Source organism: Vipera berus (assembly GCF_964194415.1).
Source record: "Vipera berus genome assembly, chromosome: Z".
Classification (NCBI taxonomy): domain Eukaryota; kingdom Metazoa; phylum Chordata; class Lepidosauria; order Squamata; family Viperidae; genus Vipera; species Vipera berus.
In genome coordinates, this window is record NC_138205.1 from 56915264 (window position 1) to 56929507 (window position 14244).

Sequence of the window (14244 nt, forward strand, 5' to 3'; positions counted from 1 at the left end):
AAGTGAATGAGTTAATTTGCTGATATGTAAACGTGTGTTAGCCTTCAAACATCACTCACCCCCACCAGTCCCTGGTGTGAAAAGAATAGTAAATTGCAGATTTTATTGTTGTAAAAGTAAAAAAAAAACCCAATGAGACAAGTTTCATGGACAATGTGTGTGAGAATTTATGGAAAATGCATGTGAAGGACAGCAAAAAAATTTAGTGGTGAGATTTTTGTAAAATTTCTTTTACTCCTGTCTCTTTCTCTTCCCCCCTCCCCTGGAGAGAGAGAGAGAAGGGGGGGCTGGTCATTTTAACCATTTTTTTCTGCTTAGAATTCTGGTCTGAGGAAGGGGGGGGTGGGTGTGAAATGTAATGCCCACTCTTGCAGTTTCAGCTTGTAATTTTTTTTGGGAAAGAGGATACAGTAATTGTTGGACAAGTTTTTGGAAATCTTTGAGTTTTAGTTAAACATCACCCAAAAGAAATTACTCTAATCTTTTTGTGGAGTTGTTTTTTTTGTTGGTTTTTTTGTTTTTGATGTTTTTGTGTCTGTGTGCAGGACACATTGATGGAAGGTGATATCTGGGAGAATTGGGGGAATTACAATCCTGTCCTTGTTTGGAACAGGGAAGGGAGTTGGCAATACCACCTTTTCAGAAAATTCAAATTGACTATACTGAATTACCAAAAGCAGGAAAAATAAGGTTTTTGCTTGTCATAGTGGATCATTTAACTCGATGGGTAGAAGCTTTTCCATGTGTGAATGCAAATGCTAGCACCACAGGTAGAATATTGTTAGAAAACATAATACTCAGGTATGGTCTTCCTGAAGTAATAGACAGTGACCAGGGGATGCATTTTATGGCAAGGGTAGTAAAATTAATTAATGAGGCCGTAGGAATTAAATGGGATTATCACACAGCTTGGCACCCCAGTAGTTCTGGGATTTCTGAACATGCTAATCAAAAAATTAAAACAAACTTTGATTAAATTAATGGAGGAAACAAATTTACCCTGGAATAAATGCCTCCCCTTGGCCTTATTAAGGATACGAACACAACCATGTAAAGATATTGGATTGTCATCATTTGAACTCATGTTTGGAGTACCTTATATGGGGAGGGAGGGATTGCCACGAGTTGAACTGAAAGATAAAATAATAGAATATGTACTTAAGCTGTCCAGATGTTTTTCTCTCTTGCGACAGAAAGGCATTCTTGCTCAAACTCCACCCTTGGACTTTGCAGTACACCGATACAAAGCAGGGCAGTGGGTGTTGATAAAAGCCTGGAAAGATGAAAAACTAACTCCAACTTGGGAGGGACCTTACATCATCTTGTTAACTACTGAAACAGCCATCCGGACAGCTGAAAGAGGTTGGACTCATTACTCCCGAGTGAAAGGGCCCGTGCCAGCCCCAGAGAGGTGGAAGGTGGAATCTCACCAAGGAGATCCACTGAAGTTAAAGCTTCGAAGGACCTAACGGACTCTTTACAGAAGGAGGGGTGAAGAGACATAAGGACTAAACATTGCATTTTTTTTATGCTTCCACTCCCAGAGAAAAGCCAAGATTGAGAAAAATCCAATATCTCCATATCTCCGGGAGGTGCTGGTTTTGTAAGTGCCTTTGTGGATGTTGTTGTTGCTCCTATTATATTGATTGCATTTTATGTACGGGGTGTAAGATAGAGTGTGATATTAAGAGCATAGAGGATGTATTGGAACGTTACTGGGTGGTACTTGGGAGTTCTTCTTATTATACTCTTAAAACCTGTCCAACCACTAGAACCATGTACGCAATGTGTAAAAATGACAAAAAGGGAAGGGAAAATTGAGAAAACAATGATATACCATACTATGATTCCTGAATGTTTACAAACTAACTTAACAGACTGCATTCAAAATGACACACAATATAATATAAGCGTTGTCACACCAACATAGGAGTAGAATGTTATGACCCAAAAGCAATAGGACCAGTAACTGCAAAAATGTGGGTGTATGCTTATAAGGGAGGGCTAGGTGCAATTCAGATGTTCTCATTAAGTCAAATCAGACGAGGTTACATAGCCCATAATGAAACCAGAGGCGGAACTAGTGTGGGGGTGTGCTTTGATGCTTGCCAAGCTATTAATAATGGACAAGGATCTGATAACTCGTTTGGGGTGAGATGTGAAAACTTAGAGTGGGAAAGAAATTATATAAAAGAAAGGAAGTATTTATTTCACAAAGTGCACATATCAAGTGTAATACCTGTTGCCTTTACTCCAAGCTATGATTATTATACTACGGTCCCAAATGAGAGACGTATAGGTCCAAAGGAAGTGAATATTAGTATCGGAAGTACCAGGACTGATTGCACTCAAGGAAAATGTAACCCAATGTGTATACATATAAATCAGTCATTAGAAAAAGGAATTCAATATAAGGACTTTGGAATAGGAATAGATGGAACCGGAAAAGACCCGTGGGGGTGGCTAGTATTAAAAATAGAAACAACTAAAATAAAACCAATACGCAAGAGTATCTTTTGGTCATATTATCAGGAATTCGAAAAATTAGAATTACCTGAATTTCCTAAGAAAACAGTGAATATGTTTGTACAATTGGCTGAAGAAATTGCAAAAACTCTAACAGTAAGAAATTGTTTTATTTGTGGAGGAACAAATATGGGAGAACAATGGCCATGGGAGGCTCAAGAATTAAAACATGACATTGTGGTGGAAATGTGGAAAAATAAAACTCTCAAGTTCATAAAAGGAAAAGAAGGAACATGGGCATTAACCACAAATTTAGTAGGGAAAGTATGTTATGAGAGACAAAGAAAGAATAGAAAAGTCGCAGTAGGGGACATGATTTGCTTGGCTGTATGGAACAATGACAGTTGGTGGGGAGGAAGTGGAATATCAAAGAAAGAGACATTAAGTGAAATAACTGAGATGGCTTATTTAAAAGATCCTGAAAACGACACCCTGGACTGGGTAGCCCCGGAAGGTATGTATTGGATATGTGGAAAATATGCCTATGGGTATCTACCCAAGGGGTGGTATGGATCTTGTATCTTAGGAATAATAAAGCCAAGTTTTTTCCTCCTTCCCATCGAACAAAAACAATCGCTGGGACTAACTGTATATGATGATTTATCAGATAAAGTCCGAAAGAAAAGAGCCATACAACCAAGCAATATGAAAATTGGAACCTGGAAAGATGATGATTGGACTCCAGAGAAGATCATCAACTATTATGGACCAGCTACATGGGCGGAAGATGGCACTTTAGGTGCCAGAGAGCCCATATATATTCTAAATAGGGTAATTAGGCTACAAGCAGTGCTTGAAATAATTACAAATGACACTGTAAGTACTCTAACGCATTTAGCTAAGGAAAGTGTAAAGTCTCGAACTTACATTATGCAGAATCGGTTAGCCTTAGACTACTTATTAGCTCAAGAAGGAGGTGTGTGTGGAAAATTTAATCTGAGCAATTGCTGCATTGAAGTAGATGAAAGTGGTATGGTAGTAAAGGAAATTACAGACAAAATGATAAAATTAGCTCATGTCCCAGTCCAAACCTGGAAGGGGTTGACCTTAGATGGGGTAAATAATTGGTTTGGAGGGTGGTTTGCAAATTGGAAAGAACTAGCAAAATTTGCAATACTAGGATTCTTGGCTATTATGTTTTTACCATGTTTGATTCCTCTCATACAAATACTAATAAGACGAACAATGAAAAGTATGACCTTAATAACATCTTCAGTTGAAAATGGGAAAAAAGAAACAATGTTAATAATGAAGGTAGGAAAACAAGGGTTGGGGAAAGAAGATTCAGAATGCAATAACTTGCTTCCACACAAATTAGGAAATGATGAATTCCTAAAAGTATAAAAGAATAATTCAGGTAGAAGAGAAAAAGGGTGGAATTAAAGGAAAATAAATAAAGTTATTCTTTTATAAATGGTACCAAATGTAACACCAATGAATTGTATCAAATGTAACACTAAGATGTGGGGCTATCTACAGTATTTCCTGCTTAGACAGAGAATTCACACATGGTAATCAACAAAGTTCTTTTGAAATGTTAAAAAGGATAGGAACACCTCAAGGTGGTGAGTAAAACAAGATAGTGTAGTGATGGATGAAAGGAAGTTGTTACAATAAGTCTTTTGGATGTAAAAGTTCAAAGAGGATCTTTTAGAAATGTAAATGACTTCAAAGACTAACTTAAGTTTCTTGGGGGGGGCATGTATCGAGAAAAGAAAGTATAAATGCCTAGTTTGAAACTTGCTCAGCACGCTCTTAGAACCCAATCCAACTTGGGAAGGGTCTAAGAGGCCACGTTTGCAAACGTTTTCTTTCTTTATTATTTTCTTTATTATTTTCAATTTCTTTTCAATAAATCTTTGTTTTTGTTAACCAGACTTGTCTTTGAGTTGTGAGTATCAAATTTTGGGTTTTTAAATCTCACAAACTCTACATCATGATTTTTATAAAAAAATAAAACAAATCCCTATAAGAAAGTAGCTTCATAACAGAAAATCAGGATACTGGAAAAAAAACAAGAAGTCACTTGATTTATTTTCTTTAAAAGTCTAGATTTTAGTGGACAGGAAATATTTTGATTTTTTTAACATTATGGAGAGTTCAAATCAAAGTATGCAAACATATGCTGTAATAGTGAACAAACTTTAAGTAAACTCCACAAACAACAGAAAGGAAATTAGGCATAGGGCTGTGGTACACATCTACTGAAATCGCCCAGTAAAAGTGAACTTTCAGATTTTAGAAATATTGTTTAGTTTAAATCCTTAGGAAAATGTGAGATACTGTTAGAGAGCAATAACCCAGTCAGGAGGAAAGATCAAACAGGTAATTAGCATGGACTTGTTACAAAAAAACAAGAGGGCAAGACCTGACCCTCCTTGAATGCCTTTGAGCCTTATCTAATCAGGTGAATTTGCCAGTCTGGAAAGATTCTTGTGAATTTAGCACAGAACAATAAAGTAGCTAGTGTGAGTCTGGTCATTCATACCTGACAGAAACAAATATAATTTTACAATCTTGGTTGGGTGGGAATAGTGTGCCTAACTGGCATCATCTTGCAAAATCAAGCACTTTGAAATAAGTGATTTTTAAAAAATAAGTCTGAATCTTTCCTATTAAAACCAAATGATCTGAAAGACATTAAATGCAATATATCTGAAACTGTATGTTTCTTACCCTGACTTGATATTGAAAATCTACTTATAAAACCAGGACTTAAATATTTATTCCACCTACAGCAGTTGGGTGACAGAAGTCTCTCCCTTCATTTGGTTGATAATGCTGAAGTCCACATTGGCGGTGTGTTCAATGCTTGGAGAGCGAATGAATGCCAACGAACCTCTTTGCTCTCCCTGTTCAATAAAAAAATACACACACACACACACACACACACACACACACCGGTTTTTAATATGCTAACATGTACCCCAAATTACAAAAAGGCAGTAGTTTTTATTCACTGTTTCTATAGAGTTGTCTAAAAAAATACTTCGGCATTATATGCTCTGCAACTATAATAATTATACATTACTTATTATGATTTGGGTTGCAATTGAAGAAAACATAAAACAAATTTAAATTCCTTTTCATTGTCACTTCACAGCACTTGCACCTAGGCTTTTGACATAATGGGAATTTTTTGCCTTGATGATGTGAATGCATGTCACTCTACATTAGCATGGCAAAACATCATCAATCTGCCCCAGGTTTGAGACTTCCAGGGATAGTAATGGCAGACTGAAGATGACTATAGCAAAAAGAGGAACTAGTGAATAGATTGGCTCCTAGGAACTCCTTTCCTGATCCACAATTTTGCCCAATATAGAATCTCCCTGTGAGGAGATAATAAAAGAATGATCTTCAGTAGCTTGGAGAGCAATAAAGCTGGGAGGAAAAATCATCTTGCCCAAGTTGCAGTTTTGTACCTTCAAAGTGACACTGAATACATCTACTTTCTCTTTTAATTAGTTTAGGAAACTACTTATTAGACTTTCTAAATTTTAAGAACCTATTTTAAAGCCAAGTTTCATTACCCTGAATGAAAATAGTTCTATGTAGGTTTAAGGATTAAAATGACTTTAACTTTTGGAAAACAGAAAAATATGGACTAGAATGTTGATTTTGGAAAGTTAATGGACTTGATCTATGTGAAAGAATATTTTCTGTGAGGTGTTTTAAGTTTTTATAAATAATATAGATTTTGAAATAAATTTAAGAAATCCTCTTTTGGGAAAGTTTTGCAGCAGAAAGATCAGTTAGAAACAATTAACTGAATTGTTCCCTTTGCCCAGTTTCAGCCACATCTCACATATGGTTATTTGTGGCACAGGGCCTCTGAAAGCCATTCAGACTTCTTGGATGACAACTATTCTCATCTATCTGCTTTGGAGTTGTAGCTGGTGCCAAACCACAAACCCAAACCCAAATACATCTGAGTCTATCCAGGTTTTATCTATATGTGCCATGTTAGCTGCCTCAACTACTATAAGACACAGATGAAATGAACTTTGTTACATATTGATTTTTTGTATCAAAGCTGCTGATTTGTGTAAAGGAGTTGTTGATACAGTTTTACAGAGGAATTATTAAATTTGTCATTTGTACTTCTACAGGTGAAACTCGAAAAATTAGAATATCGTGCAAAAGTTCATTTATTTCAGTAATGCAACTTAAAAGGGGAAACTAATATATGAGATAGACTCATTACATTTATTTATTTATTTATTTATTAATGGGACATATCCTGCCCTATCTCCTGAAGGACTCAGGGCGGCTGACAACAATAACATATAATAAGTACAGAAATTAAGATAAAATTAAAATTAAGGTCATCTGTGCAATAAATTAAAATTAAAAATAAATTAAAAATTGTAAACATAATTAAAATGCCTGTCAGTCCAAGTCAGCCAGGTGGAAAAGGAGTGTTTTGAGGTCACGGCGAAAGGACTGGAGATCTTGGGCCATCCGAAGCTCAGGGGGGAGCTGATTCCATAGGACTGGCGCTCCCACAGAGAAGGCCCTTCCCCTGGGGTTCGCCAGCCGACATTGTCTAGCCGACGGTACCCTGAGGAGGCCTTCTCTGTGTGAGCGTACTGGGCGATGGGAATTCGTTCCCGGTAGCAGATGGTCCTGCAAGTATCCCGGGCCTAATCCATGTAGGGCTTTAAAGGTAAGTACCAGCACCTTAAATCTCACCCGGAGGGCAACTGGTAACCAATGCAGCTCATGGAGCAGAGGTGTTATATGGGAGTATCGGGGGGCTCCCATCACTACCCGTGCAGCCGCATTCTGCACCAGCTGAAGCCTCCGGGTGGTTTTCAAGGGCAGCCCCATGTAGAGAGCATTGCAGTAGTCTATACAGGAGGTAACGAGTGCGTGGGTGACTGTACAAAGGGCATCTCGGTCCAGAAAGGGGCGCAATTGGTATACTAGGCGAATCTGGGCAAATGCCCCCCCTAGCTACGACTCCAATATTTATTATTTATTTATTTATTATATTTTTATACCGCCCTTCTCCCGAAGGACTCAGGGCGGTGCACAGGGCAACAAATACAAAACAGGATACAAAAGTTAAAAGCGATTAAATAAATGCCCAAGGTTAAAACAATAATTAAGACATATTAAAACCCCAACCCTAACCCATCAGACCAGGTCAGACTGCTCAAATAGATACATTTTTAGATCGCGCTGGAAGGAGCGAAGGTCGGGGGCCATCCGGAGCTCAACCGGCAAGCGGTTCCATAGGTCTGGCGCGCTCACAGAGAATGCTCTCCCCCTGAGGGCCACCAATCGACATTCCTTGATTGGAGGCACCCTGAGGAGGCCCTCTCTGTGGGAGCGCACTGGACGGAGGGAGGTTGACGCCGGCCGCAGGTGTTGCCGTAGGTAATCCGGACCCATGCCATGTAGGGCTTTGTAAGTCATTACTAACACCTTGAATCTCACCCAGAGGGCAACCGGCAGCCAATGCAGCTCGCGGAGCAAAGGTGTAACATGGGAGTATCGGGAAACCCCCAGCACAACTCGCGCGGCTGCATTCTGCACCAGTTGGAGCCTCCGAGTGGACTTCAAGGGCAGCCCCATTACAGTAGTCTAGACGAGAAGTCACGAGCGCATGAGTGACTGTACGCAAGGCATCCCGGTCTAGATAGGGTCGCAACTGGCGCACCAGGCGAACCTTGGCAAAGGCCCCCCTAGTCACAGCTCCAATATGCTCTTCTAAAGAGAGCTGTGAATCTAGAAGGACCCCCAAGTTGTGCGCCCTATCTACGGGGGGTAATAGCTCACCCCCCATGGCCAGAGATGGGATAATCGGAATTTGCCGGGATGCCGGCACGAACAGCCACTCAGTCTTGTCAGGGTTGAGTCGAAGCCTGTTCCTCCCCATCCAGACCCAGACCGCCTCCAGGCAGCAGGACATCACGTCGAGGGCATCACTGGGGTGGTTTGGGGTCGAAATAAAAAGCTGGGTATCATCAGCATATTGATGATACTCAACTCCAAAACCACGAATGATCTCACCCAGCGGCTTCATATAGATGTTGAACAGGAGAGGCGAGAGAACCGATCCCTGAGGAACTCCACAAATGAGAGGTCTCAAGGTTGATCTCTGCCCCCCTGCCAACACCGACTGCGAGCGTCCCAGAAGGTAGGAGGAGAACCACTGGAGAACCGTGCCTCCCACTCCTAACCCCCTGAGACATCGCAGCAGGATACCATGGTCGATGGTATCAAAAGCCACTGAGAGGTCTAAAAGGACTAGGACAGAGGAGCAACCCCTGTCCCGAGCCCGCCAGAGATCATTCACCAGCGCGACCAATGCCGTCTCCGTGCTGTACCCGGGCCTGAAACCCGATTGGTACGGGTCTAGATAATCAGCTTCATCCAAGAACAAAGGGAGCTGTTGCGCCACCACGCTCTCAACAACCTTCGCCAGAAAGCGAAGGTTGGAGACCGGACGAAAGTTGTTTAATATTGCTGGGTCCAAGGCAGGCTTCTTGAGGAGGGGTCTCACCACCGCCTCCTTCAAGGCGGTGGGAAAGCTAACCTCACTCAAAGAGGCAGTAATCACTGCCTGGAGCCAGCCTGGTGTCCCATCCCGGGCCGCATAAGTCAGCCAGGAGGGACACAGGTCCAACAAATACGTGGTGGAGCTCAGCTTCCCCATGATCTTGTCCACTTCTTCAGGAGTCACAGGGTCGAACTCTTCCCAGATTACATCGACAAGGCTGCCTGTATCCTCATCGTCAGACTCTGCCCAGTCGGAGTCCAGACCGGTCCGGATCCGAGCGATTTTGTCCGACAGAAATCGACTAAACTCCTCGGCTCGACCCTGCAAGGGTTCCTCCCTCACTTCCTGATTAAGGAGAGAGCAAGTTACTCTAAACAGGGCAGCCGGGCGATTATCTGTGGACGCGATGAGGGTGGCAAAGTGGTTAGACCTTGCCATCCTCATCGCCGTGAGATAAGTTCTCGTAAACGACCTTAGTCATAACCAGTCAGATTCAGATCGGCTGGATCTCCAACAGCTCTCTAGGCCCCGTCTCCGACGTTTCATCTCCCGGAGCTCCATGGAGAACCATGGAGCCCATTGGGATCTGCGCCGGGTCAAGGGCCGCATGGGTACAACTTGGTCGAGTGCCTCTGTGGCTGCCCTTTCCCAGGCTTCCACTAGGGCATCGACCGAGCTGTGCGCAAAGGAGGCAGGTGGGGGCCCAAGCGCCGTCTGGAACCGCTCAGGGTCCATTAAGCACCTAGGATGGAACCATCTTATTGGCTCAGCAACCCCACGACGGGGAGTGGCAAAACGGAAGACCAACCGCAGGAGATGATGATCAGTCCATGACAGGGGTGTAATAGTTGGGGAACGCCCCCCGAGATCATCTAACCACCGTCCGGATAGAAAAACAAAATCGAGCGTGTGACCCCCCCATGAGTTGGGCCCTGAATAACCTGCATCAGGTCCATGGCCGTCATGGAAGCCATGAACTCCCGAGCTAATTCAGATGATCCCCCCAGGGATGGTAGGTTGAAGACACCCAAAACTATAAGTTTGGGGAACTCAACCACCAACCCTGAGAGGATATCGAGAAGCTCAGGCAGGGCTGCTGCTACGCGACTAGGCGAAACGTACACCAGCAGCAAGCCCAACTGAGTTCTAGGGCCACATCTCAAAAGGAGGGACTCACACCCGACTATCTGGACTATGGTGGCCTCCCGCGGACATAAGGTCTCCCTCACAACTACTGCCACTCCACCACCCCTACCCTGAGCCCGAGGCTGGTGCAGCACTCGGAAGCCTGATGGGCAAAGATCAACCAGGGGGACCCCACCCTCTGGGCCCAACCAGGTCTCCGTAATGCAAGCCAGGTCCGCATGCTCCTCCTCAATCAGCTCCCGAATGAGAGGTGCCTTATTCATTACGGACCTGGCATTGAAATACACGAGCCTGAGCTCAGGTGGCTGCTCATCCTCGCTCCCGGTACCACGGGCTGAAATCAGAGGGTCGGAGTGCATCACCGCTTGGAGACTGCGGGGACGCACTCCCGGATATTGATATGGCCCTCTGTTCATACACCTGCGGCCATTCCCTACCGCCGTGGGAATAGGCAATCCCACACCCCGCTCCGGGGCCCCATAGGCCCCCAGCCCAACCCCCACCACGGCGCGATCAATCCCCGACCTGGTCTGAGAAACGGTTGGTGGAACCCCCCTAGTTTCCAACCGAACCTGTAAACCCACCCCCCTCCCTAACCCCACAAAATATTTTGCTAAAAAACACACCAGGGGCCTCTTGTTAAATTTGGGAAGGAGGCTCCTGTCCCTGCCCAGCCATCTCTCGGGGTCCCAATAGTTGGGCCCATCATCAAGAGGAACGATGGAGAGGAAGGCGGGTCGTGCCCAGAAGAGGGGGGCACCCCTGAGCGCCAATAAGTCTGTGCTGGAGTAAGATAAAACCACTAGTCCGGGGGAGTCCAGTCAGGCAGTCCATCAGTCTAAAGTTGAAAAGCTGGAAGGTAAAGGGTGTCCAATTCACCAGCTCCCTGCCACTGAGCTGGGTACCAATCAGGTGATTTCCAAAATAGAACAGGCACCTCCCTCTCACGAAGGGCCCGGATCTATCATGGGATGGACAAATACCAACCCAGTAAGGCATACCTCCCTAGATCTCTCACCTTTAGGGAGGCAGCAGATGGTAATTGGTTGGTATCAATGATAATACATACGAGCCGCCCTCTCACGGAGGCTCGTCCAAGACCTTCTTGCTACAATAAGGACCATAGAGAGAGAAGGAGAAGAGCGGCAGTTATCAGGCTTAACCTGAGGGTAACCATAGTTAGGTTGGAGAGCACGGTACATCTCAAGGCGGGAAGAGCAAAGCGGGGAGAGCAGGAGACGCCAGACGGCAGATAGATGGACCCCGATGCAGGGAGCTGAGAACTGGAAGGCAAAAAGCACGTCACCCAGCCAGCCACACACAGCACCAGAAGTCAGGCGATCCCACGCCAGCCGCAGGTCTCCCCGGTCGAAAACAGGCAAAAGTAGCTTCAAACAATCCTCCACAGACCACGCAGAGGCCACGAGCCAGCAAAACACTCCCATTCTGCTCGCTGTCAATCACTCCACCGTTCTATCCCAACGCCGAGTCAACCTCCATTACAAAGCATATGGGAGTATCAAAGTATCAGAGGCCACTCTAGGCCGCGGCTCTATCGGCCCGAGGATCCACCATTCAGAGCCCTCCAAGCCACGGCTCCTCCCAGCTCCACCGGGACCTCCGAGATTAAGACACCGAAGCTTAGATGGAAAATGGAGGGCTGCAACTCCAACAACGTGCCAACTCTTCTTCTTTCTCAGTTCAATCAACTCTCCGAGCCACGACACAGAGGAAGAACATCTCTGCGGGCTTGCAGGGTCCCCAGAAGACCGGTAAGGACGCCAAGACTGGAAACACTCCATGGAGCTCAGCCCAGCATATCCGCCATCAATATGATCTTCAAAATTGAGTCGTGAATCTAGGAGGACGCCCAGATTGCGTGCTCTATCAACGGGAGGTAACATCTCTCCTCCTATAATCAAAGATGGAACCTCTTGGACTAAACGAGATGACGGTACGTAAAGCCACTCAGTCTTGGCCGGGTTGAGCCGAAGCCTGTTCTTTCCCATCCAAATCTGTACCGCTTCCAGGCAATGGGACATCACATCGAGGGCATCACTGGGTTGGTTCGGGGTGGAGATGAAAAGCTGGGTATCATCAGCATATTGATGATATTTCACCCCGAAGCCACGGATGATCTCTCCCAGTGGCTTCATATAGATGTTGAACAGGAGGGGCGAGAGCACCGACCTCTGAGGCACTCCACAACTAAGGGGCCTAGGGCTTGACTTCTGCCCCCCTGCTAACACCGTCTGCAAACGGCCCGAGAGGTAGGAGGAGAACCACTGCAGAACGGTGCCTCCCACTCCCAACCCCTCAAGACAACGCAGTAAGATACCGTGGTCGATGGTATCAAAAGCCGCTGAGAGATCCAATAGGACCAGGACAGAGGAATAACCTCTATCTCGGGCCCGCCAGAGATCATTCACCAGCGCGACCAATGCCGTCTCCGTGCTATACCCAGGTCTGAAACCTGATTGGTACGGATCTAGATACTCAGCTTCCTCCAGGACCAAAGGGAGCTGCCGTGCCACCATGCTCTCAACGACCTTCGCAAGAAAGCGAAGGTTGGAGACAGGACGGAAGTTGTTTAAAGTAGCTGGATCCAATGCAGGTTTCTTAAGGAGGGGCCTTACAACCGCCTCTTTCAAGGCGGCAGGGAAGTACCCTTCATTCAGTGAGGCATTGATAACTGCTAGGAGCCAGCCTCGTGTAACCTCCCGAGATGCATAGACCAGCCAGGAGGGACACGGGTCCAACAAACATGTGACGGCACTTAATTTCCTCATGATCTTGTCCACTTCATCCGGAGTCACAGGATCAAACTCTTCCCAAATGTTCTCGGCCAAATTCATCGTTTTCCTCTCGTCAGATACTGCCCAGTCAGAGTCCAGACCAGCCCGAATCTGAGCAATTTTGTCCACCAGATATTTACTAAATTCCTCAGCCCGTCCTCGTAGGGGGTCCTCTCCCGTCCCTTGATTTAAAAGGGAGCGGACCACTCTAAATAGGGCGGCCGGGCGGTTATCTGCGGACGCAATGAGGGTGGTGAAGTAAGCGCGCTTTGCCACCTCCATTGCCACAAGATAAGATCTAGAAAAGGATCTTAACTGTGTTCGGTCAGACTCGGACCGACTGGTTCTCCAAATGCTCTCTAGGCCCCTTCTCCGGCGTTTCATCTCCTGCAGGTCCTTGGACAACCAAGGAGCGAGTCGGGACCTGCGCCGGGTCAGAGGCTGCAAAGGGACAACGTGGTCGAGAGCCTCCGAAGCAGCCTGTTGCCAGGCATTAACTAAGGACTCGACCGGGCTGTGGGAGAGGGAGGTGGGAATCAATCCAAGCGCCATCTGGAATTTATCTGGGTCCATCAGGCACCTGGGGCGGAACCATCTGGTCGGTTCCACCTCCTGACAGCAGGGGGTGACGTGACGGAGGCCCAACTGCAGGAGATAATGGTCTGTCCATGAAAGGGGTTGAGATGTTGGAGTAACCCCACCCAGCCCATTAAGCCATTGCCCAGAGATAAAAATAAGATCAGGTATGTTTCATCCCTCGTGAGTCGGGTCCTGAATAATTTGGGTCAGGTCCATGGCCGTCATGGAAGCCATGAACTCTCGGGCCACCTCCGATGCACTGCCCAGGGAACATAGATTAAAGTCTCCCAGAACCATAAGTCTTGGAAATTCAACCGCCAATCCTGAAAAGCAAAAGCAAGATAGTTCAAGCCATGATTTGTCATAATTGTGATGATTATGGCTTACAGCTCATGAAAACCCCAAATCCACAATCTCAGAAAATTAGAATATTGTGAAAAGGTGCAGTGTTCTAGGCTCATAGTGTCCCACTCTAATCAGCTAATTAAGCCATAACACCTGCAAAGGGTTTCTGAGCCTTTAAATGATCTCTCAGTCTGGTTCAGTAGGAATCACAATCATGGGGAAGACTGCTGACCTGACAGTTGTTCAGAAAACCATCATTGACACCCTCCATAAGGAGGGAAAGCCTCAAAAGGTAATTGCAAAAGAAGTTGGATGTTCCCAAAGTGCTGTATCAAAGCACAT

At 45.2% G+C, this 14244-nt stretch overlaps 1 protein-coding gene across 1 annotated transcript in view; it reads right to left on the bottom strand.

The window, feature by feature from the left end:
• The window catches only part of SLC9A3 (solute carrier family 9 member A3), a gene marked incomplete at both ends in the record, with an annotated part of 189516 nt that overhangs the window by 18588 nt on the left and 156684 nt on the right, over nt 1–14244 (bottom strand). Inside the window, one exon of the mRNA XM_081346214.1 lies at nt 5263–5378. Coding sequence (XP_081202340.1) covers nt 5263–5378 — 116 coding nt within the window. The remainder of the gene's footprint in view (nt 1–5262; nt 5379–14244) is intronic.